The following is a 26,329-nucleotide window of genomic DNA, read 5'->3' as shown; positions in this document are numbered from 1 at the left end:
TGTTCTGACAGGGAAGATAATAAAGGCAAGACTGTAAATACAGAGACATGATCGCTTCTCTTCCATATTTTTCTGTGCTAACACTATAAGCATTTTGGAAATAATTTATGTTCCTCTTATAAATCTACACCAAATTACAACTAAGTAAGTCTTTGCAAATAAATAATACCCTATAACAAATGTGCACATTTCCCCATTTGGGAGTACAGTTTTCCCCACATACATCATCTCCTGCTAAGCCCAGTGCTCTATAGCTCCTAAGTTCCTTTGCTTACCTGTATAGTTTGCAGAATAGTTATTTGGATCTAAAAACTTCTTAACCAACTCACAATTACTCAAGATATGATTTGTGGTGATAACATTGAGATAGTTCTGAAGACCTTTCTGTCTCTCGGCTATGAATTCACGATCCATGTTTCCAATCAGTTTTTTAGGAGGAAGAGGTAGACTTAGGCCTGCAATCTTAAAAAAAAAAAAAAAAAAAAGTATTATACTCATGTCATCTGATAATATTGAATCCCACAATCCTGAGCCATCCATAGCTCATTAAATTTAAGATAATCTAGATTTTAACATGTTTTCTAATTTTGTTGTTACTATAAAAATGTGAAAGGCGGGTGTGACTCAAGTGGTAGGACACTGCTCAGTAAGTGCAAGGCCTTGAGTTCAAACCCCAGTATCACCAAAAAACAAAATGTGAAAAACTATGCATAAAATTCTATAATCATTGTGACTCTAAAACTTTAATTTTTTTATTTTTACAAAAGTCATATGAACATAGTGTCAAGAGCAAATTAGTGTTTTGGGGCTTGTTTGTTGGTAATGGGTTTGAACTCAGGGCCTTGTGCTTACTAGGCAGGCACCCTACTGCTTGAGCCATGCCTCCAACCAGCAAATTAGCTAAAAAATTTATTAATAGCAGTCCTATGACACTCTATCCTCCACAACTCCTGCCACCAGGTGACATATCCATTTTCCACTTCTCTGAGACAGCCATATTCAATTCTTTCAGCTGATCTTTGAGGAATGCTCATTTTGTTAGTCTTGAATTTTCATTTTCAGGCAGTATCTATAAATTTCCCATTATGGAAAATGAGGATTAAGTTCTCTCTTACAATTCTGACCTTAACCCCCACATATTCCGTCTCCATCTTCCTAGTACCATCATATAATTTTAATTAGTATAGTATCATGTTTACATTAGGTAACTGTTATGTTCATAACAATTATATTCGTAACAACTGCTGAACCTTTGGGAGGTTCTGTGATGTAAATTGGGACCTACATGATATCTGCTTCCCTTCTCAGAATTCTGCCTTCCCATATCTGTTTAATTACTGAGCTCTCATCCACTGGGTTTTCAGCTTAAAATATTTGGTTGTAGTTTTCAACTCTGTTATTCTATTTGCCCTTGAGAGAGAGACAGAGAGAGAGACAAAGAGAGACAGAGAGAGAGACAGAGAGAGAGAGAGAATCAGTTTACTATTATTTAGAGTGGTTTGGGGAGGAAGGAAAAGTAAATGCAGGTATTCAATCCACTATCAATTTTCCAGATCATTTAAAACCTTTTGAGTCTGTTTTTTTAAACACAGGATACAAAGCATCAGATTGGTATTTTAATTTAGCCAGCAAAGTCACTTTCAAAGAGTAGTGCTATTCGACACTTCTGCTTATATCAGAGCAGTCCAAATGGCATGTGTATTGATTGAGGGTAAGATTTAAAGAGAAGGGCATCTTGAACACAAAAAAGGATGCACTCAAACCTACTCCTGTGGACAAACTTAACTTAGACTGTTCTACTTTGCGTTCTTCAAACAACAGTGATGCAGTCAAATTAAGACCTTAAAGTCGAATACTAGACAAGATGAAAAGGCAGGCTGACAATTCCAAATTGCTTATTTCTCTAACACAATTATGAAAATATGTCAGAACACAATTAGTGTGATTTTTTTTTATCATAGTTTAACTCATTGCCAAGTAAGACACTTAAATTTCAGGTTGTTTTCCACATTCATGTAACTAGGATTTGCCTAACTGCAGTTTCTGTATAAGCTGAATAAAATGCATACTTATAAAGAAAGTATAGTACTCAGCTATTACATATCTAAGCCAATCACTTTATTTTATTTTTGTTCCGTGCATAAAGTATTAAATTAAGGGTAATATATCATTTAAGGCACAACAGGTGTATCCTATTCTAAAACTATTTTGTGAAATTGCAGACTATAATCTTATTTTTTTTATTCATATGTGCATATCTTATTTTTATATGTATGTAATCCCAGGGATATAGGCACAAAAATGTCTAAAAGGACTCACACCAACTGACTGCTTAACAATGGCTACCTCTAGGAGCAGGTTGTTAATTTCTATTTTCTGCTATGAAATGTTTCAATGATTATTTACTATTCTTTTTAAAATAAAAAAACAAAATCCTTTTTGCTTAACAAACTGATTATGTAACAAGGATTAAAAAAATTATCATTAAGGTGCTGGTGGAGTGGCTTAGGTGGTAAAGTGTATGCTTAGCAAGCATGAGGCTGAGTTCAAACCCTACTACCACAAAAAAAAAAAAAAAAAAGAAAAGAAAACCTATTAAACAGTATCAAAAGGTTTGCCTGCAAGGCCCCCACAACAGCACCAAATGAATTCCATAATCCCATATCACCCAGAATAGAGTCATATCTTGATGTCATTAGTTCAAACATCAACACTGTGGTTATTTTTCATTCATGGTGAGAATGTGAGAATAAACTGATAAAATACCTGCCTTGAATGGTGAGGCCGCCAAGCTTCAAACTATTTTTTGGGTTTTTTTTTGTTTTTGTTTTTGGCAGTACTGGGGTTTGAATGCAGGGCCTTCACCTTGAGCCATCTGCCAAGCTTTTTTTTTTGTGATAGGTATTTTTGAGATAGGGTCTTGAGAACTATTTGGCCAGGCTGGCTTCGAACCATGATTCTCCTGAGTTGCTAGGATTACAGGAGTGAGCCACCTGCGCCCCACCTATTTTTTCAAGCTTCATTTCATTCTAAGAAAATGTATTGATCTGGCCAGACATTCCATCAGTTCTTCTAAATCATCAGAATTCTTTTGCCAAAAGCTGTCATTATCTGTCCCTGCTCTGTCAGACAGGCTGAAGGTGTTTTTCCTGCCATAGATGAGGATCTCACAGTAAATACTCCTACAAGTACTAAAACTATGCAATATGCAGTAAAAATTTGCCTTTTAAAAAGATTAACATTTAAGAGATATTTGTTTTCTCTTTCAGTTTTCTCCTAGAATTTCTAAAATGTTTACCAATCACAGAATATAAAATTTAGAAATGCAATGAATGACAAATTAGAAGGGAAGGAAAAACAATACTAACACATAGAGTGATAAAGTCACTAAGCCACTAATTTTCTGGATACCTCCATACTGACAACTTGGAGCCAGTATATCTCATCATTTCACTTTTGCTACCTTTCTCCTTTAATAAGCCCCTGGACTCCCTTCTTGAGAAAAGAAAGCCAGCAGAAAATTCCCTTAATTTCATTTGTAACAACTGCAGAGTCACTCTGCAAAAGGGGATGATCCCCCAAATGGGATCCGAAGCCCACAATCTGACCTATACTAACCTAGCAGAAGCTAAATTATATGACAAACTATATCATGGTTTTTAAGAAAACTAGCTTTTATCTCGAGGAAAACCCTCCAAACATAAGCTTCTCATCTCTCCTTACTCTCTTCCATCATATATTAATGATCCACAAATTACCTTTAATCATATTTCAGTCAGGAGTTCTAAGCTCTCAACAGATCTTTAATTTGTCCCAATTTTCCTCCAGTGTACAGCAAAGTCTCTCCAGGGTCAATAATGAACAGTAAAAATTGAATCACAAGGCATTTATACTACAAGAGACCTCAGAATTTACTTATTCAACCCCTTCATTTCAGATGGGGAAAGTTAGGCCTAACAGAAGAAATGACTGACCCAAGGTCTTACTGCTAGCAAGAGAGAGAATCTGGGTTCTTTCCCCAGTCTAAGGGGCAAATTCCAGGTTTCTTCCTTCTGTGGCCAGTTCCATCATTTCAACCACCTGCTCCACCTGTATACTATCTTTCTGTATGGTTGCTAATTTGACACTGCATTATAAGATGGTGATTTTTAAAATATTTTTATTTTTTTGTGGTACTGGGGCTTGAACACAGAGCTTATACCTTGAGCCACTCCACCAGCCCTTTTGGTGATGGGTATTTTCGAGATAGGGTCTCAAGAACTATTTGCCTGGGCTGGCTTCGAACTGTGATCCTCCTGATATCTGCCTCTTGAGTAGCTAGGATTACAGGCATGAGCCACTGGTGCCCAGCTGTGATTTTTCTTTGTTGTTACCATGAAATATTTTCACTATAAAAATTTTAGAAAATGCATCTTTTTCTGTTTTTTTAATTATATAGCTGACATGAGTTTGTAGAAAACTTGGAAAGTACAGACTATCAAGAACTAGAAAAAAAAAACATAACCCATAACCCTGCCACCTGGGGATCACCATTGTTAAGATTTCGGCATACTGTCAGGCACCAGTGGCTCAAGCCTATAATCCTAGCTACTTGGGAGGCTTAGATGGGAAGGATGGAAGTTTGAGGCTAGCCTGGGCAAATAGTTTAGGAGACCCCCATCTCCAACATAACCAGAGCAAAATGGACTAGAGGTATGGCTCACATTTCATGTAATTGCATCACATGCTATTTTCACTGAGGTATGTCCTATTGGACTCATACACCACTCTATGCATATAGTATATTTCTCTTTCTTCACCAGGAGCTCACTTATCTGTAAAAAAGTAACTACACAATGAAAATCATGGTCACAGTTTCATTCCGTGGTTTTGGAGCCTTTTTGGTCAGTTTCATGACAGTTGTTTTAAAATTATTTTGTTGCCAAAAGAGCTGTATGCACTTTCCTCTCCTTGTTTACTTGGATCAAAAAAAAACCTCCCACTGAAATGATGTCTGGCCATAGTCTGCCCAACACAAGCCAACATCAATACATGAGGATGTTTGCATTTGAAATAAAATGTACATTGAAAGTGCTCATTATAAAAAGAAAGCTACACTGAAGCAAAAATACAATTCTGTACTATTAAATAGGCTGCAATTGAATAGCCATGGAGATCAACCTTCTATCTCTAAAGTAAGAGCAAATAGAAGATAAAACTCTCCTCCCTACTGTCTGTTCTCAGAGGCTGGGTTGAAGCAACTTCAATTTCAAAAATATTTCTCCCATTGTTATGAACTCAACTGTGGCAAAAAGACATTACACAAAGATAACTCTACTTTCTTTAATACTTGTGAATAAAGCTGGAAACATAAGTAGGCCCAGTGTTAACTCCTCAAATGGTCCCACCACTGTGAAAATGTCACATGTACCACTTCATGGAGGACACATGAGGGTAAAATGTACTACTGGGATAAATTATACATTGGCACATTCTCTACAAAGTCATCACAGGCATAGCTTCTGTCTATGTACAGACTATACTATTAAAATCCGTAAATGAAATCAAGCAAGCCAATTAATGAGGAGAATTCAATCTCTATCAATATTCTATCTGGAGGTTTAAACTGTTCAGACTAAAATTAAAATTAAAGAAGACATGGGCTGGGATGTAGCTCAGTGGTAGAGCACTTGCTCAGCATGTGCAAGGCCCTAGTTTGATCTCCAGAACTACAAAAAAGAAAGAAAAAAAAAAAAGACAACTTGTATCAAATACACAACAAATACAGCAATTACATAAAGATTTGAAAATACTTGGGCTAATTCTTTCAGAAGGAAAATAAGGCACTCATGCACTCAGCAATGAGGGTTATAAACAATGTTAAAATGTGGGCACTACCACCAATGTTACCTCCTGAAGTCTGATCAATAAAACATGGCCTTCTGAAGGAAAGGAAGCACTACACTCTCTCCCCGCCAGCAACCCTCTTGACTTTTGTGGACAGCATCAGAGGTCACTCACAATACATGTAATGACTAGCTCACCAACAAAGGCACCCTGGTTGAATTGGTCATCAGTCAAGAATTCTGGCTCAGGTTGAAAGGGGTTTCTGTTACCTCTCAAATCTGAGGTATGACACAGGCCCAGTGTTCTTCAGTAATCCATGGCCCTTGAAGACCAGTGGGCCAAGGGGGAGACATAATTGGTAACTGGCAGGACTTCACATGACACAAAAGCCCTTGTAGGACACTTCAACCAGTACCAGCACTCACTGTTTCTACCCTCTGCAGCTCATCCTTCCTTCCATTATGGCCATTAGGTTAGAAAATTTAAATCAAAGGGATTTAGAAATATGTACTTCAGAGAAAACAGTAAACCAAAAAAGGCTGAGTCTCTACTGTATTATTTAATGTTGATCTGCAGTGCTGACCACAGAGCCCAGTTCAGTAGGGCTCCCCCTGCCCAAACCCCGTCTCTGTGTTAGTGTTTGAACTCAGGGCTTCATGCTTTCTGCACAGTGCTCTATAACTTAAGCCATGCCTCCAGCCCTATAGTTTGAATCTTGAATGTCCCCCACAGAAGTGTTAATTGGCATGGTCCTCAAGGTGGTACTACTGGGAAGTAGTAGAACCTTAAAGAGGTAGGGCCAAGTAAGAGGTGTTCAGGTTATGGGGTGTGTGCCCTTCAAGGGGCTGTGGGACACTCACTCCCTCATCCCCTTCTTCTGTTTCCTAGCCATGTGTAAGTCATTTTCCTTCAATACACACTCCCATCATGATATGTGACCTCACCACAATCCAAAGCAAAGGCAACTGATCATGGACTGAAACCCCCAAAACTGTGAATCAAAACAAACCTTTCCTCTTTCACCACTCCCACCCCAACTAGGTGCTAAAGCAGCCATTTTTAGTTTGTTTGTTTGTTTTTGGCAGTACTAGGGTTTGAACTCAGGGCCTTGTCTACCACTTGAGCCACACCTCCAGTCCCCAAACTTTTCCTCTTTATAAGTTAATGATCTGAGGTATTTTCTTCAGTGATGGAGAGCTGACAAGCACATCATTTCCAACCAATTCCTAAGACAACCTAAGCAATCACTGGTATATCATTGAAATTTTGAAACATTTACCTGCAAGCTGTTGTTCAGTAAATCAAAATCACTGTATCTTCTAACAATCTGTAAAAGACAAGACAGTGAGTGGTGTTTTCATTCAGCAAAGACATCCCTTTCTATTTCCTTACCTAATATTTACTGGCTCTCTAGAGCTGAGGCACTTGTACTAAATGGAATAGGGCTTCCTGGTACTTAACTTGTTTAACTTGACAGATCCAGAAAACAGACCTAGTAATGTCAGAGGTTGGTTGGGCCATAGAAAACTGGCTCATACCAGTTTCTCACAAGTGTCTCATGAGACACCAACAGGAGATTTAAAGAAAAATATTTGTTTTCCAGACAAATAGCCTTTCAAATATCTTTCTCATCAACTGGGTACCTGTAGGGATGAATTAATGATTTACAAAAAAAGTCATATTAAGCATAGAATCAAAGCAAAAAGAAGTGGACAGCTTTGAGGCCATTTCATCCTTGCCCTAGATTAACTTTCCCCAGTTGAAATCCTACCTCTCTGGACCATACCTTCAGGTAGGGCTGCCATATCTCACCCTGATTTCTCAGGTTTCCTCCCTTGGCAGATCCCACTTCATCTTCCACTGTCTATATTCTTTCTTATTGTGTTGATACCATCAATTAGAGCACAGATCAACTCTACCAGCTTTGGGTAAGGAAATCATTTTGCCTTTGAATAGTTTGACTTCAGTCTTTATTGGGGGTTCTCAAATGTTAGTGTGAATTAGTTAGAATCACTCAGAGACTACCTAGAACCCCACTACAGAGAATCTCATTCAGTAGGTATAGCATGGGGTCCAAGAATCCATTTTTTGTTAAGTACTCCAGGTTTCTAAAACTGCATCAAGGCTTGATTTTTCTTGTAGGACACTGCTATTGATCCTGCTTGCCAAATACATACCAAAAAGTTAAACATAAGTCATCCCTGATAACAGCAAGGAAACCAAAGGTTGTACAGTGGCTAACCACACAGAATATACAAATTCCAACCCTGTTCTGCCAATGTTCTAAGTGTGCCCTCAGACAAGTTACTTACCTCTCAAATATAAAATGAAGTTAACACTACAAGATAAGAATGGTTTTAAAGGGTTAAGTGAATCCATGTGTTTGAACCAGTACTGAACACTTCATAAAGACTCAATAGATGTTAAATGCAATAATTATTCAAACAAAAAGCAGTTTGTAATTTCAGGCGAAGAAAAGAACAAGTGTGGGAGACAAGGTTGGAGATGGGCTATGAAGCACAATGTAAGATTTTTGGAGGAGGTGGGGTAGCAAATATAATTACTAAAACAGGGAAGAAATTGGCCACACTGTACAAGCCAACTAGGATGAGAAGGACTTCTAAACCTGTGCAGGAAGTCTTTTCTCTCTGAGGCCACTATTGAGGAAAGCAGAGCCCGGGACTTCAAAATGACCCTCCCTTAAGGGACAACAGAGGATCTAGCACTAGAAATTGCCTATAAATGAACTTGACATCCATGAAATGCAGTGCCCTGGACTGTATGGCATCCAGGACACTGTCTCACCTTTCTACCTGGTGAACTGAACTCTAACCTCACCCAAGGCCTCAGGTTTCCTGAACTTGTTCTGGGTTGAGCTAGAAAATAAATTCCTAGATATTCATTCTGATAACACTATCTACAATTTAATGAAACAACTGGGAACAGAAAAGCAGTATTTGTGTTAAAGCTAAATGCTTATAGCTAAAAGAAGCGTGATTTGTATTTTATGAATGTTCTGCTTTTTTGCAGATTTTTAGATACACAAGTTCAAATACTTTCCTTCCTTTATTCCTTTCTCTCTCTTTCTTTTTTCCCAAGATTTTTGGGACAGGATTTCACTGTATAGTCCAGGCTATCCTTGAACTCACTATGGAGCTCAGGCTGACCTTGAACTTGTGATCCACCTGTCTCAGTCTCCCTAGTGCTGGAATTACAGACTTGCACAACATTACCTGGTTCAAATATTTTTATAATTGACCAAAAATGCTTACCTGCCAGCTGTTTTCTACAGAAATTCCTCTTTGCACCCGAATGATATATTCCTAAAAGTGGGGGAGGGAAGAAAAGTCTCAGTTATAAAATCATAGAATCAAAAATAAATGGGCTGAGGATGTAGCTCAGTGGTAAAGTGCTAGCTTAGCATACTCAAGACCCTGGCTTCAGTCCATAAGCAGCACAAACAAAAAATCCTAAAAAATTAAAAATCAGATAAGAATAGACTTCAGAGCAAAGAAAACTACAGGTTGAGCATCTCTAATCAGAAAATTCAAAATCTGAACCATTTTGAGCACCAATATGATATTCAAAAAGCTCCAAGCCAGGCACCAGTGGCTCAAGCCTGTAATCCTAGCTACTTGGGAGGCTGAGATCGGGAGGAATGAAATTCAAAGCCAGCCCAGGCAAATAATTCTTGAGACCAGGTCTCCAAAATAACCATAGCAAAATGGATTGGAGGTATGGCTCAAGCAGTAAAGTGCCTGCTTTGTAAGCGAGAAGCCTTGAGTTCACACCCCAGTCCCTCTCTCTCCCCCGCCAAAAAAGAGTTCCAGATTTAGCCAGGCATGGTGGTGCTTGCCTATAATACTAGCATGAGGGAGGCAGAGACAGAAGGATCACAAGTTTGAGGCAAACCTGGCCTATATATACTGAATTCAAATCCACGCTAAGCAATGTAGTGAGCTCCTGTCTCAAAAAAAAAAGTTTCAGATTTTTAGGCTGGGATGTAACTCAGTGGTAGAATGCTTATCTAGCATGTGCAAGACCCTAGTTTGATCCCCAACACTGAGAGGGAAAAATAAGGTTTAAATTTTGAAGTGTTTCTGATTTTCAGATTAGGGATGCTTAAATAGGAAAGTCTATGCAAATATGCCAAAATTCAACAAACTCTGAATTTCTAATCCCAAGCATGTTGGACAAAGGACACACAATCTGTACCAGAGACAGAGAAGGACATCATATAACTACAAAAGAGTCAGCTACTAGGAAGACATACCAATCTTAAATGTGTATGCTCAGTGGTGGAGTGCTTGCCTAGCATGCTCAAGGACCTGGGTTCAGTCACAGTACTGAAAATAAAATACACACAACAACAGAACTATAAAGTTATACATATATATATGCGTATATATATATATATATATATATATATATATACGCATATATATATACACATATATATATGCGTATATATATATATAATGACTATATGAATGATAGAACTAAAAGAAGAAAAAGACAAATCCACAATTACAGATGGAGACTTCAATGCCCCTCTCTCAGCCATTAATAGGTCAACTAAACTAAACAGAAAACCAGTTACAATTTAGAAGAACTCAATAATAAGCAAAACTCAACAAATTTAAAAGAAATGAAATTATACAAACAAGAAAACATTAACATGGGTTGAAGGCCTGGTTCAAGTGGGAGAGCACTTGCCTAGCAAGCTCAAGGCCCTGAGTTCAAACTTCAGTACTCTGAAAAAAGAAAACAACAACAAAGATAACTGGAAAACTCCAAACAGTTTAAAACTAAGTAACACACTTCTAAATAATCCATGAGTCACAGAGGAAATCACATGTAACTAAGAAAAGAGTGTTTGGATTCAGAACAGAATCCCCAAATGTATTGTGGTCAGCATGCTAAATACCTTGAACTCAGGGAAAGGAGCTCAGAAGCAAAATCTTTCTGACCTTTTCCTGTTGTTCCTTCTCTTGCTCCTCTTTCTCCCATGTGACAGGCCAAAAAAACTAGAAGTCCTCTTCCCCAAGGTGAGTCTTAAAAACTGGAATATCTCTCTACCAAATTAGTCATAAGACCTAGAAATATTACTCTAGCTTTCCCCTGCCTTTCTGTGTGGCAGGGGAAGAAATTATTTGATCTAACTTACAAAAGCAGATCATAACACCCTAATTTCCAAAGGGTTCTGCCTACCAGGCATGATGGTAACTGCCTCTAATCCCAGTACTCAAGAGGCTGAGGCAGGAAGATCAAAAATTCTAGGAGGAAGGAATGACAAACAGACAAGGTGAATCTGATCAGACATATCATGTTGGGTTTTCCACTCAGTCTTTTAACATATAAAGAACAGACCCTTTTTTCCAATCACATTCCTACATGGCTGTTCATTCCTCATTAAACCTAAGCATAAAAGTAGACAGTTTTCCCTGAGTGTTTGAGTCTTAATTTCTGAAAGTTCTTGTATCGCATAAAACTTTGATTAAACAAATTTGTTATGCATCTTTCTGTTAATCTCTCTTTACCAGTTTTTACTCCAGACCTAGCCAGAAGCCATAGGAGAGTTGAGGAAACTTTCCCTTCCCCTTGACAATATACCAAGATTGTGAAACACAGCTAAACTAGTGCTGAGTAGGAAATTTAAGTGCTACATGCTTATACAAGAAAAGAGGGAAAGTTCCAAATCAATAATGTAGGCTCAAGAAGAGTACTTATATTATTATACTCTAGATAAAGAATGTAATAAATTTAAAGCAAACAGAAGGAAGGAAATAAATACAGAAAAGGGCAGAAACCAGTAAAATTGAAAGCAGAAAACAAGAGAAAAACAATTTAATAGAAATCTGATTTTTTCTTTCTTTTTTTTAACCTTTAGTGCTAGGGATGGAAACCAGGGCCTCAAGCATGCTAGAAATGCTCTATCACTGAGCTACAACCCTACCCCCAAACTGATTCTTTGAAAAGATTTTTAAAAATTGACAAACCTCTGCCAAAGCTGACAAAACAAAAAGAAATAGGACAAGAATTAATAATACCAGGAATGAAACAGGATTTCATTCCAACTTCAGATACCCACAGCCATAAACAAATATACCTGTATTTGACAACGTTGGTGAAATGTATCGCTTCCTCAAAAACACTAAGTAGCACAACTCACCCAGTATGAAGTATTGACTTATAGCTATTCAGAACACTGAATTCATAAGCTGGGCATGGAGGTACTACCTATAATCTCTGCACTCGGGAGGCTGAGGCAGGAAGATTGAGAGTTCAAGGCCAGTCTGAGCAACATAGCAAGACCTTGGTCTCAGAAACCAAAAAAAAAAAAAAAAAATTGAATTCATAACTTAAAAACTCCCCCAAAAGAATTATCCAGGCCCAGTGGTTTCACTGGAGAATTCTACTAAACATTTAAAGAATTAACACCAACTCCTCCAGGAAACAGAAGTAGAAGGAATACTTCTCAATTTATTTGATGAAGCTAATAATTAATACTCAAACCAAAGACAGTACAAAACCAGAGGGGTCAAATATCATTTATGAACACAGGCTCAAAACTTCTTGCCCAAAATATTTGGCAAAATAGTATTCAGCAATATGTAAAAAGAGGGCTGAAAACTTACTCAAATTATGAAAAACTTCTATAAAACTCCCAGAGCTAACATACATAATGGGGAAAGACTTAAGATTTTCCCCTAAGACCAGGAACAAGGCAAGGATGGCTATTCTCACTACTCTTACACAACATAGTCCTGGGAAGTCTAGTTAGTGCAGTTAAGTCTAGAAAAAGAATTAAAGCCAATACCGATCAAAAGGAAAAATAAAGCTATTCCTATTTTTAAATGACATGACAGTCTATGTAGAAAGTCCCAAGGAATCTACAAAAACAAACAAACAAAAGCTACAACTAATAACTAAACCTTCTATAAGGTCACAGGATACAGGTATACAAGTTATCAGTTGTACATCTGTATACTAGTAATAAACACAGACACTGATATAAAAATACAGTATCATACTTACCCAAAAAATACTTAGATGTAAATCTAAAACATGCACAAAACTTGTTTGTTGAAAACTATGAAACAACAATTAAAGAAATCAAAGTTCTAAATAAACATTAAAATTAAAAACTTTTTTTCTATGGAAAAATAAACAATAGTTAAAAAATGAAAAGTCCAATTAGAAAATGGGCAAAAGTTAGGAGCAGACATTCCACTGAAGAGGATATACAGATGGAAAATAAGTACATGAAGATCTGTTCTATTTTACTAGTCATCAGAAATATGCAAATTGAGGCCATAATGAAATATCACTACATATCCATCAAAATGGCTGAAACAAAAAGCAGTGATAACACCAAATGCTGGCTAAGATAGAGAAACTGGGCCACTCTTACACTGCTGATGAAAATGTACAATAGTCTGTTCCAGAGTGACTTAACAGACTGAATATGAAACTACCATAAAACCCAGCAACTGTACTCCTGGGCATTTATCCCAAAGAAATGAAAACTTATGTTCATGCAAAAAACTTGCACATGAATATTCACAACAGCTTTATTACTAACAGCCACAAAGTGGAAACAAGACAGATGTCCTTTAATTAGGTGAACAGTTAAATTCTGCTAAAACGATACCATGGAATACACTCAGGAAAAAAAGGAATGAAATATTGATACATACCACTTGGATGAATCTCCACAGAATTATGCAGAGTGAAAAAAGTCAATCTTAAAAGATTATATACTGAATGATTCCATCTATATAATATTCTTGAAATAACAAAATTATAGAGAACAGATGAGTGGCTGCCAGGAGTTAAGGCTAGGGGTGGGGGAAGATGTCAGAGGGAAATGGGGTGGTTACAGAAAAGCAAAGTGAGGGATGTTTGTACAGATGGAAATGTTCTCTATCTTGACTGCAATTATGTCAATATCCTGGTTATGATATTGTACTATACTTTTTCAAAATGTTACTATTGAAAGAAACTGAGTAAGGAGTATATGGAATGCTGGACGCCAGGGGCTCACACCTGTAATCCTAGATACTTGGGAGGCTGAGATCAGGAGAATCGAAGTTTGAGGCCAGCCAAGGGAAACAGTTTACAAGACCCTATCTCCGAAAATAACCAGAGCAAAAACGGACTGGTGGTGTGGCTCAAGCAGAAAAGCACCTGCTTTTCAAGTATGAAGACCTGAGTTCAAACCCCAGTACCATTAAAAAAAAAAAAGCAAAATGCAGGGATTCAAAAGTTAAAAGATTAAAATCCACGATTTTTAGTGTTCAAAGTTTGCATTTTATATTCTAGTTAGCTATAAAAGGCTATGGCTGGGAAAGCAAGTTAAAAGATGGAATAGATAGGCACTAGCACCATTTTCCAAAGAAACCAAATTCAATGATCCTCAAACCTGCATGATCATAAAAATCACATAGCTAGGCATGGAATGAGGTGGGCTGGTATATTAAATACACATTTCCAGCCAGTGTAATACTGAACACCTGTAATCCCAGCATTTAGCAAGATGAGAAGGAAGATTGCAAGTTCAAGACCACCATGGACAACTTAGAGAAACCCTGTCTTAAAATAAAAATAAAAATGGCTGGGGATGTATCTCAGAGGTAGAGTACATGGCTAGCATGCATGAAAGCCTTGGGTTCCATTCCCAGCATAGGGTAGGGAGGTGAAGGAGAATTCCCAGGCCTTATACAAGACCTGCTGAATCAAAATCTCTAGAAAAGAAATCTAGGAATTAAAAGCTGTAATAGCCTCCCTAGGCAATTCTTACTAATAAGTAAGCAAGAACCCAAACCCAATTCAGCCTCCTGCTTATACACATGGGCGTTCCAGCAAAGGCATGATTAAATTATATAGAAAGTGTTGACATTTTTTTCTTCAAATGCTCAGAATTGTTTTATTAACTTTGGATGATATAATTTAAGCATTACTCATAGTCATTACTCAAAAAATGCTTATCAGCATAATGCTTGATAAATCCTTTCTTCCGAATTACTTCCACTGACATGAATAGGTTATTTAAAAAATTAATCTATAATTCTAGCTACTCAGGAGTCAGAGATCAGGAGGATCACAGTTAGAAGCTAGCTAGGGCAAATAATTCAAGAGACCCTATCTCAAAAAAAAAAAAAATCACCAAAAAGGGCTGGTGAAGTGGCTCGAGGTGTAGGCCCTGAGTTCAAATCCCAGTACCGCCAAAAAAAGAAAATTAAGCCAAATAAATATTGTTAACCTGTTAACTGAATTTAAAACTTTATCTTACCACACTATCATTTGTTTCCATTCTGTTTACTTAGGAAAGGTTGATAAAATCCACATAAGCAGAAATTTCTGCCTCCTCTAGAATATGTAGATGGTACATTCAACAACATTCACTCAAATGCCAGGCAGGCAATGTAGTGCATACCTGTAATCCCAGAACTTGGGGGGGCTGAGGCAGGAGAATTTAAAATTTGAGGCCAGTCTGGGCTGCATAGTGAGACCCTGTCTCAAAAATTCCCAAAACATGAAAAAAAAAAAATCCAGCATCTACTCAGCTGTTATGAGTGAATCAACTATGTACCTGGTACCATGCTTAACTGGTTTCATAATATTTACTCTAAAGTAAATATTTCAAGACTAATTTGTGCAGTGTGGCAAATAAGCAATATGCTAATGTAGTCATTTGGGAATACATAATGACAAAATGCTAAAAGCCATCTGACAATCTTACATTGGGGGAATCAGTTTTTCAGCTTTTATTCTGGGCTGCATTACTGCCAAATTTTCTGATCTTTTATATTTTAAAAGCTCTAGATTAGCAAATGTAATTGAGTAATTCTGAACAACTACATACAGAAAATTTTTAATGTCTAAACTAAGGGGAAAATATTCTATCTCAAAAATCACTGAGCATCCATTGTTTCATTTATTAGAGAAATAATGTTAATTTTTAAAATTCCAGCTCAATGCTGGCAGGTGGTAGACACTAAGTAAGCAAATGCTGGCGAGCTTTATACACTTTTGAGTTTAAAGTTTAGACCAAATGTAAACATGGATTACATACCTTTCACATTTCATATCCTAAGCTTTGTTCCTGCTGAGGATATAACTTTATCAAGAAAGGTATGGTTTAAGGCAGGGCATGGTGGTACATGACTATAACCCTAGCACTTGGGAGGCTGAAGCAGGAGGATCAGCAAGTTCAAGGCCATCCTAAGATACACAGTAAGACCCTGTCTCAAAAAAAAAAAAAAAGTTCACCATACTCCATTCCTTTCCTCTGTAGTTTCAATTTTTTCAAAATACAGTATCTTTGGAAAAGTATTCCACAGAAGAGAAACAGCAGCTACAAGGTAGGCTCTGATAGCCCAACTGACACTCTAGTTAACATTTTTGTCAAGATAGCCTAGATTTAGGTTGGAGTTCTCAGAAAGAGTGTGATTCTGTTCCCAGGGTTCATTTGGCAGCATCTGGAGCCAGCTTTGATGATCATGAGGGAGAGAGGAGTTTATCTACTAGGTTGAGTCCAAGTACTGCTGGACATCCTATTTGCTCAGAATAGTCCCCACAACAAAGAACTATGTGGCCGCTAAATGTTAAAGTGATCAGGTTGAGAAACCTAGGACCAGTTGAGTACAATGGGCCATCCCAGTCCACAGAAGCCTAGGAGGCAGGGATGATGGTGGGAGTTACTACCATCACCCTCTGCCCTTGGCCAGAGCCCACTGGTAACCCACACACAACAGTACCGTCACCTAGAGGGTGAGCTTGGTTAATGGTGGCCACAAGGCACACCTACTGTGCTTCCCCTGGAAAGGAACATTAAGAATGAGGCTCCAGAGCTGGGGCCATGGCTCAAGTAGTAGAGTACTTTATTAGCAAGCATAAGACCCTGGGCTCAATTCCCAGCACTGCAAACAAAGAAAAAAAAATGAGGCTCCAGAAGTGGAGAGTAAAGTGGTAGTTACCAGAGGATGGGACGAGGGTAGACAGGACAGAGCAGATGTAGGTCAAAGACTAAAAGGTTTCAATTACACAGGAAGAGGAAGTTTTAGTGACCTACTGCACAGCATGGTGACTATAGAAATAATGTACATTTCAATTTTTTTAAAACAATAGATTTTACATGTTTTCACTACAAAGAAATGCTAAGCATGTGAGGTGATGGACATGTTAGCTTGATTTAATCAAGAGCTGCTGTCAACAGCAGACTCTTTGAAAGCAGACAGAAGAGCCTAGAGACCAGGGAGGCCTTTTCCTCCTGACCTGGAGTCTGTAGTCCAGAAACTCTAATGAATCATACCTGTATTTCCTACCCTCTTGGATGTGGAATAGGACAGAGTATAGACAAGAGACAATAGGCCACCAAGGCTCAAAGGTATGGAAAGGGAGCTAAGGGCCCTGTAAGGCAACACTGATCAGAAGAAGCTATGCTGCCACTAACCCTGCCATCTGCTGTTATTTCTCCCAAAGAGTTCTTTTCTTCCTGTTCCTCTTCTTGGTCCCACACCCTTGATCTTGGCATGCCAGGAAGGCCTGAGCAGGTAGGCATTTTGGCAAGTCATTGTGGTCTGGTGCTGATGTTTTTAAAAATGCAAGCATACTAGAACCATGTGATTTTTGACATAAGAAAATGCAAAATGAGCACTAACCATGTTCTAGGAACTTTGCAGCTCCTAACCCACAAAAGTGCTCATCCAATCCTTCTGGGTAGCCATTCAATTCTTCAGCTCAGCAAGATAAAATCTGCTGTCCAAAGTTGGACTGCTAGGAAGAAACTGACTGGGAAATGGAACCCAAGTTCTGCTGACTCCCAAATTGCTCCAAGAGGCCAGACAGTAACCTAGGGAAGCCGAAGCCAGGCTTGTTTGCAGCCTTGAAAGATGATGGTCTTCACTAGTGCACACAACTTAGCTGGTTCGCCCCTGATGATGAAGATCTACTGACTCTGTCCTGAGGATGCAAGGGTACGGGCTTGCATTTACACAACTATTGATTAATGCTTTCAACAAAGGCTACTTTCCAAGTAAGCATCCCATGGGCATGTGTTTCCTGAGATTCCAAAAGGACATTTAGGATTTCACTGCACAGTTGTTGGGGCTCAAAGGTGCCTTGGTTTGATGAGATTTTAGGAAGACTTTATTTTGAATTTGTCTTGCCCCAAATTATTTTACTGAGGCTTACAGAAGCCTCTGAAAGAGGTGTGGGTCTAGGGTGTGGCTCAAGTGGTGTAACAGCTGCCTAGCAAGCACAAGGTCCTGAGTGCAAATCCCTATTCCACAAAAAAGGGGGGTGGGAGAAGGAAGGTAAGTGCTGCAGAGCTAAAATCAAAGCTCAAGCAAACCTTCAAGTCATCCTAACTCACATAATTCTCTCTTCCCCTTTGACACAGCAAGATCTACCCTATGACTCAAAGTATAGAAAGATACAGGCAGCTGTTTGGAGAGGTTTTACATTTACCTGTCAATGGTCCCACTTCTATCACTAAAACAAAGTTTTAAGCCAAGCACCAGTGGCTCATGGCTATAATTCTAGCTACTTGGGAGGCCGACTCAAAAGGGATGCAATTTAAGATCAGCCTAAGCAAATAGTTCTTCAGACCCCCAGCTCCAAAATAACAGAGCAAAATGGACTGAGGTACGGCTCATGTGGTACAGTACCTAAATTCAAACCCCAGTTCCACCAAAAAAAAAAAAAAAAAAAAGCAGAGGGTTTGAACCCTGCTGCATTCTAGAATCACCTAGAGAACTTAAAAAGAAAAGACTCCTCTGCTTGCTAGGTCCTACCTCCCAAGAACCTGAATCAATTCGTCTGGGCTGGCACAGGTCTTAACAGGTCTCAAAAGTTCCCTAGGTGATTCTAATGGGAAGCCACGGTGAGAACGACTGTTTTGAAACCTTTTAAAGAAATCGGAAGCAGCTCCACACCACAAAAATAAAAACTCTTACAAGGGAGGAAGGAAATAGGCAAAGTAAGCACCCACCCACCCTCACGGTCTCCTCTACCTCCATCCTGTTCCCTCTCTGCCTGTTTCTACCAGCTCAGCTATCCTGTGATCTTAATTATCGTACATGCTTAACCTGAGTCTTGTAGGATCCCCCACACTTGGCCTCGCAGTGGTGGTTCCTATAGCACCACTCACCTCATCTGCCAATGCTCTCTGAGGTGAGACCTCATTTTATAGCTGGCGGAAGTGAGTCTCTGAAGGCTAGATGCCTTATCTGGGATAGCAGGCAGGGCTGTTTGTCTCTAGTTTCCACCAGCCACACTGGGTTCACTCCCAGACCCACTTCTCTCCTGGCACTTTCCCTTCACAGGAAGACCCCAAAAGAATGCTGAAAACAAGTGGCCTTGCTGGACATCTACCTCCATATTACTTCTCTGCTCCAGAACCTTCCATGGCTCCCACTAGCCTAGCTTCCACATTCTTCTACCTTCTGACCAAACTGGCCTAATCCTTTTTTCCTATTCAAACCCTTCTTTGTCATATTCTTTATATGCTAAATATCCGTGTCTTTTCTCACTTTATTTACTCAAAATAAAAAGCTGGGGAGCTCAGCTTTTTAATTACGTTATTGCTATTTTTGTCTAATGTCTGTCTATGTTTGGAAGGGATGGATCTCTAACTGAATTAAGTTCTTCAAGGACTACAATCACAACAGATGCCTGTTGATGGGTGTTTGGAGACTACATGCACACTTGGGAAGGAGGAAGCCTGTGCACCAACCAGGTAGAATCAAATAGTACTCTGAAGACAATCTCCAACAGTATTATGGTTTGGATATGAAGTGATGCCCCCCACAAAAAGGCTCATGTATTGAAGGCTTGGTCCCTAGCTGGTGTGGCACTATAGACAGGTGACTGAATCACGAGGGCACTAACACGCTGAATGGGCCAATAGGAGATGGGGCATAGTTGGAGAAAGTAGGTCACTGGTAGTGTGCTTTTGAAGTGTGTATCTTGTACCTGGATATGCTGTCTTACTCTCCACTTCCTGGCCACCATAAGGTGAGTAGCTTTTCTCTACCAGGTGCTCCCCACCATGATGTTCAACCTCAATTCAAGCCCACTGGGATGGAGCCAAGTGGCCATGTACTGAAATCTCTGAAACAGTGAGCCAAAATAAGTCTTTCCTCCTTTAACGTAATTTTCTCAGTATTTAATCACATGATGGAAAACTGGTAACATGCTTTGATTTACCATTCCTCTACAAGAAAGAATGTTCATAAGCACAGTGTCATACAGCACAACTGCAGATCACAGGCAGCAGTCAGCATCACCCAAGGACAGCAAGATTTCTGAGAAAATTCTCATAATAGAATCAGCTTGTGGGAGTTTTTTTTTCAGCTCCCTAGCCACCTGCCTGGATGCTTTCTAGTCCTTAATATTTCACTTAGAATTAATGATTACTCCTTGCTCTGCTAAATACTCATTATTTGTCACTGTTTCACCTGCAGATCTTCAGTGCTAGAACCTACCTTTGTTCTATTTCCTTGCTGTGCAGTCCAAAAATATGCAAAAACTGCCCATAACAAATGAAAATATTAAGGGCTTTGAAAGGCATCTGAAGACTCATAACTATCGTAACAAATTCTGGCAGGGAAGTGAAGTCAAGTGCATCTCTTTCCAACCACATGAAATGAATTTCATTTAAAAATTCAACTTGCAGAGCACAGAACTGTATGCTTTATTTTATACAAAACAAAATTCTCCACTTTACTCTGTTCACAGAATAAAGGAACACACTTTGAACCCTGCAATGAGATGAGCAGCCATGATCACACATGCATCTCTCTCCTGAGTCTTTTGAAGTCCATGCTCTCCCTGTGGGCGGGCCTTCTAGCAGAACAGCTGGTCTCCACATCAACTTCAAAGACAGCTAATGTTCCAGCTAGGCGAAATACTGCAAAGAATCACTCCAAACTCCTTTGCCCTCAAACATGACTACAAAATGGATATGACTCTTTTTTTTTTTTTTTGAGGCAGGGACTTGATATGTTACACAACTGGCCTTAAACTTATGATCCTCCTGCCTCAGCCTATCAAGTGCTAGGATTACAGGCATGTGCCATCTAGTCCCTGGATATGGCATTTAAATAGTCTGTTCATATAGCATTCTATAATACAATGACCCTTAAATGATGCTGAAGCAAATTATATAATGTTCTAAAATGAGAACTCAGTAATTCTCTTACATTAAAGTAAAGCAAAAAAAATTAAAAACAGAGAACTGGCCCAAACAATATATGCACATATGAATAAATGAATAAAGAAAAAAAATTTTTAAATTATAACAGAAGAAAAAAAGAAAGAAGATACCTCCTCAAAAGGATAGAAAAGGAACAGTCAGAAAGGGAGAAGGAAGCCATATTTTGCAAGAAGGAGAGGGTAATGAGATGAAGATAAGTCAGATGGACTATGAAGTATCCTTTAAATTTAACAACAGGGAGATCATTAGCCAGAGAAAGCCAGTGGACTGGTTGGTTCAGAAGCCAGAATAAAGTGGACACAGTGAACAGGAGTGAAGGAAAGTCTTTTAAGATGTATGGCTAATATATGAAAACAGAAGAATGAAATCTGTTGAAATTGTTCTAAGAATGGGAGGAGGGGAAGAGGGAGAATGATGGAAGGGGTAAATCTAAGATATACTGTAAGCACATATATAAAGTAAATGCTAATAAAATTTTTAAAAATGAAAAAAGAATTAAAAACAAAAACAAAAACCTCGAAAAAGCTCAGTTAAACAAACGATAGCCTGCACTTAACTTGTTCAATAATCCTCACAATGCCCTACAACTATAAAAATGGATGCAGTGAACATAATTAAAGTCCTGCCTACCACACATTTAACTAGCAAGAAGAGACATTCAAATTGTGATCTGTTGGCAATGATGATTTTTCTGTGGGCTCTGGTGTCTAAGGTAGCCAACTTCCTTGCATCCTTAGCTGGTTCTGACCTGAGTATCTGCTAAGGCTGCAGTGCTCCCTCCTGCAGCCATCTTTTCCACTACCTTAAAGGTAAGCCACATGGGAGTCCTAGAGAGGAGGAGAAGCTGGTCACTGTGTAATGATTAAATGTATGTGTCACTCCTGCTCCAAACCACTGCTACAAGTCCCAAGGGCACAGGCTTTCCAATTTCAGAGACTTGGACACAAAGCCCAACTGCTATTTACTGGTTTCTTGCACTAACTCCTCTAAGCTTCAGTTTACTCCTCTGCAAAATCACACTTTTCCAATGTGAATGTTCAATAACATAGCATATTTAATGCAGCCAGTACAACAGCCAATTTTGTTAGTTTTCTTCGCTGCTAAGAAAATAGCAAACACAAGATTTCTGCAGGTGACTATAACGTGGCGTATTAATCAGCAGGCACAGGAGACAGTACAGCATTATTAAGAGTGTGTAAGGGGCTGGGTATCAGTGGCTCATACCTGTAATCCTAGCTACTCAGGAGGCAGAAATCAGGAAGATCAAAGTTCCAGGCCAGCCTGGGGAAATAGTTCACCAGACCTTATCTTAAAAAATATCCAAAACAAAAAAGGGCTGGCAGAGAGGCTTAAGTGGAAGAGCACCTGCCTAGCAAGCATGAGGCCCTGAGTTCAAACTCCTTATCACCAAAATAAATAAATAAATAAATAGTATATAGGGGCAGAGTGGCTCAAGTGGCACAGTGCTTGCCTAACAAGCCTGAGGCCCTAAGTTCAAATCCCAGTACTGCAAAAAAAAAAAAAAAAAAAAAAACAAGAGTGCATAAGAAAAAACCAAAGCAGCTGTCTTCTTTGAACACAGGAAACAACTTCAGCCTCTGATTCTAAGGTATATTACTCCATCCTCTGCTGTCCCAGGTCCTTGCACACTTTGGGTTCTATTTCATTTCTTTTCTTTTTAGGTTATCCCCAATGAACATATACTACGTTTTTAATTAGGAACATCGACAACTTTTTAAAAAGTTTGCTGGTTTGTAGACTAAAGTGTAGCTCAATGGTAGTGCACTTGCTTAGCATGTTCGAGGCCCTGTGTTCCACCCCCGGAACACATTTTAAAACAGGGAATTTTGAGTGAGGATTGCGACTATAGGAACTTGGATAAGAGCCCAATATGTTATCTATGATAAATGTAATTGATCCCTCTTTTTCTTTGGTAAGAAACCTTCTGGTCATTTTATTGCCCATCAGCACTTTCACAGTGCTGGGGAGACTGGAAAAACAGAAGATGAAAATAATGTAAAAGTTAACATTTCTACTTGCATCAGGCTGGTAAAATATTTAGTGGGAAAGAAGCTTGAAATTTTGGATGGAGGTCATGCTAAAAGAGTCCCTACTGGTTTTAATAATGATCACCTGCACAAAGGATGAGAGTTCACTACACCCAAATCTATTCTACTGAGCCTGAAAATGTCAGGCTCCTGAGACACAAGCTCTAATCTGATAACCAACAATGTATGTCAGAGTTAGTAACTGCTGTGCTTATGGAGCATTTACTTCCTGTCTTCCATCCCTCAGTCTATTCCATCTCCCAACAAAAGTCCAAGGGTCACAGAGGGTAAATACCTTAAACAGAGTCACACAGCTATTAAGTTGTGAGGACATACCAGGCCCCAGGCAGGTCTGCAGGCCTGTTTGACCCCGGTGCACAGCCCTTCCTTCATTCCATAACCTTGGGTAGAATGCCTTCACATAGTGTACAGTCTCCTTTTGATGAACAGAGATCAGCCAGGTTGGTATAGACGCAGTGAAGCCATCAAACAGGTCCAGCACTCTGCAGGCCCTGATAACAAATCAGCTTGAGAATGCCTCCCAATTCATATCTTTCATTCAAAGTTCACTGGTGTCACAGCCCTAAGGTCTGGAACAAATTACATTTTCTTCAACTGAAAAATGAGAATAACAAAATGTAAAGCAGAATCATTAGGAGTAGCAAACGAAAATCTAGAAAAAAAACTAAGAAAAAAAATGACAATCTAGAGAAGTCTGACAATTTCTTCTAAAGTTAAACACATACTTAGCATATCATCCTGAAATTTCATTCCTAGGTATTTAGTCAGGAGAAATGAAAGTGTATGTCTACACAAAGACTTTCCCAAAAGTTCCTGGCAGCCCCAGACTTGAAACAACTCAAATATCTACCAGCTAGTGAATGAATAATGAACCATGGTATATCCATACAGTGGAATACTACTTGGCAATAAAAAGAAACATGGAACCTGGTGTAGTAATACGTGCCTACCACCCAAGCTACCTGGGAGGATAAGGCAGGAGGATCACTTGAGCAAAGGAGTTTGGGGCCAGCCTGGGCAAAACAGTGGACCATGCCTCTTTAAAAAAAGATAGAAAGAAAGAAAAGCCAGGTACAGTGGCTCATACCTGTAATCCCAGCTTCTCAGGAGGCAGAGACAGAAGGACAGAGAATTTGAAGCCAGCCCAGGTAAAAGCTAGCAAAACACTATCTCAAAAACAAACCAGGCATGGTGACTCACATCTGTGGCTCCAGCTACTTGGGAGGTAGAAGCAGGAAGATCATGGTTTAAGGCCAGTCCAGGCAATGTTAGTGCAAGACCCTATCTGAAAAACAAACTAAAAGCAAATAGGTTGTGAGCATGACCCAAGTGATAAAGCACTTGCCTATAAGCAATCTCCAGTACTACATAAAAAAGAAAAAGAAGAGGCATGTGATGTCTTTGAAGAATCTCAAAGCTTTAGGCCAAGTAAAAGAAGCCAGGCACAAAATATTACATCCTGTAAGATTTTATATATAGATGTCATTCCAGAAAAGATGATAAGATAGCAACAGAAAACAAGGCAATAATTTCCAGGCACCAGAGAGAACATACTGTCTGCAAAAGAGGCATCAAGGAAATGTCTGTAGTGAGGAAAATGTTATACACAATAGATACGTATTTAGTCAAAATTTATCAAACTGTATACTTAAAAATTGATGAATTGGGACAGGAGGCATGATTCAAATAGTGGAACACCTGCCTAACAAGTTTAAGACCCTGAGTTCAAACCTCAGTACTGCCAAAAAAAAAAAATATGAATTGTGTTGTTTGTAAATTATACTTCAACAAAGCTACCAAACAGAAAGAGAGAATTAGTAATTAATATAAAACAGTATGGGATTTGGCACATAATAAATGCTTACCCAATGTCAGCTGTTATGACAATTATCACTCCTCATCTAAGACCAAACAAACTCGCCTTCCTGAGACCAGCTACTCCTCATTTACCTGGTACTATTTCTCTAATGATCTCTGGTGCCTCTGTTTCCATCACAGCCTCTCCTCTTTCCCTCTCCTGTGTGCCTCCCCTTCTCTCTTTCTTCTCCCCCTCTTGCCATGGATCTGTGATGCAGCCTTCCTTCTTTCACTGCTCCACTATCACTTTGGACTCTCCTTTCCCCTTCTTTCACCCTTCCCACTGCACCCTGAACACCAGCAGCAAATTAAACTTCCTAAAATACCACACACCTGCTCAAGTCCCCTCACAAGTGTACATATCCCCACAGCCTATCATTCAAGAGACTCCAAAATTGGTTTCTTTTACTCCACACCAGAACCTTCCAAAATAAATCCTTTTGGAATGATGAACAAGGGCAAGATCAAGTCTGTCTTGCTCAGACCTGTAACTCAAGTGCCAAGTACCTAGAACATGAGGCGTACTTACAGCATATTTTTGAAAAACCCAGTTCTGGAGTAATGAGAACGGACCACCAAAGGCAGAAGACGCCAACAGACGGAAGAAAGAGGCAGACAAATCTAAGATTATGCAAAGTACAATTTATTAGGCGTTTACAGACAGAGCATGTCTTGGGAGGCAGCAAGACGGGAGGATCCCCACACCTCACAACAGGAAGAATGAGCTTATATACCAAGACAAAGGTGGGCCGTATGTGGTCAACTGGAGCGTACCTAGGCGGTCTCAAAAAAATATTAATATGCCCACTGTCAGTTAACAGTGTGTCAGTGGCTGGTATAACATACTCAGTTGACTGTCTTGACAACTTTGCCCTATAGAGTTTGGGATGTGAGTCAAGGTCACCTGGGAGATAAAATGGTGGTTACAACCAAGGTGGTTGTAGTCATGTCAAGCTGGATCCCCACCCAGCAATATCTGCTGAATGAACTATTGAATGCCTAAAGCCTTAGAGAACATAAGTAATTATCCTTTAGTTTTTAAAACTGAGATCCTTATGGTGGTTTGGTCATTCTTTAGAACAGGATGAACAACCAGAGGCTCTAATAGGTGTTTCAGGATTAATGTATTTTCTCTGAAATTCTGGCTCCTCTGTTAGCCTTCCTAGTTCCCTAAGAACTAGCCCTCTCTCTCTAAGGCACACAGGCCTTTTCAATATCTACTTTCCTGCCAAGTCCACCAGGATGGAAGCTCTCTACTTCACTCATCTTTTATCTTAATACACAGCACAGTGCCTGATACCCAGAAGATACTTCATAAGTGCTTGGTAATATTTCAGAGGTCAGATGTAAGAGC

General features: G+C 39.1%; 1 protein-coding gene across 18 annotated transcripts in view; it reads right to left on the bottom strand.

The window, feature by feature from the left end:
- Positions 1–26,329, bottom strand: part of Pxk (PX domain containing serine/threonine kinase like) — a 73,411-nt gene that overhangs the window by 38,846 nt on the left and 8,236 nt on the right. For 16 of the 18 annotated variants that reach the window (XR_002213406.2, XM_020180736.2, XM_020180737.2 and 13 more), the window contains exons 2-4: positions 9,099–9,149; positions 7,106–7,153; positions 276–462 (exon numbers count right to left, since the gene is read on the bottom strand). Coding sequence is in view for 17 of the 18 variants with exons in the window: in XM_020180736.2 (XP_020036325.1) it covers positions 276–462; positions 7,106–7,153; positions 9,099–9,149 (286 nt within the window). In the remaining variant the exon portion in view is untranslated. Of the gene's footprint in view, positions 1–275; positions 463–7,105; positions 7,154–9,098; positions 9,150–23,392; positions 23,683–26,329 lie in introns of those variants that run through there. The other 2 variants (XM_074044053.1, XM_074044054.1) reach the window with 2 other exon arrangements.

Source organism: Castor canadensis, chromosome 10 (assembly GCF_047511655.1).
Source record: "Castor canadensis chromosome 10, mCasCan1.hap1v2, whole genome shotgun sequence".
Taxonomy (NCBI): domain Eukaryota; kingdom Metazoa; phylum Chordata; class Mammalia; order Rodentia; family Castoridae; genus Castor; species Castor canadensis.
This window is presented reverse-complemented; position numbering and strand designations above follow the sequence as displayed.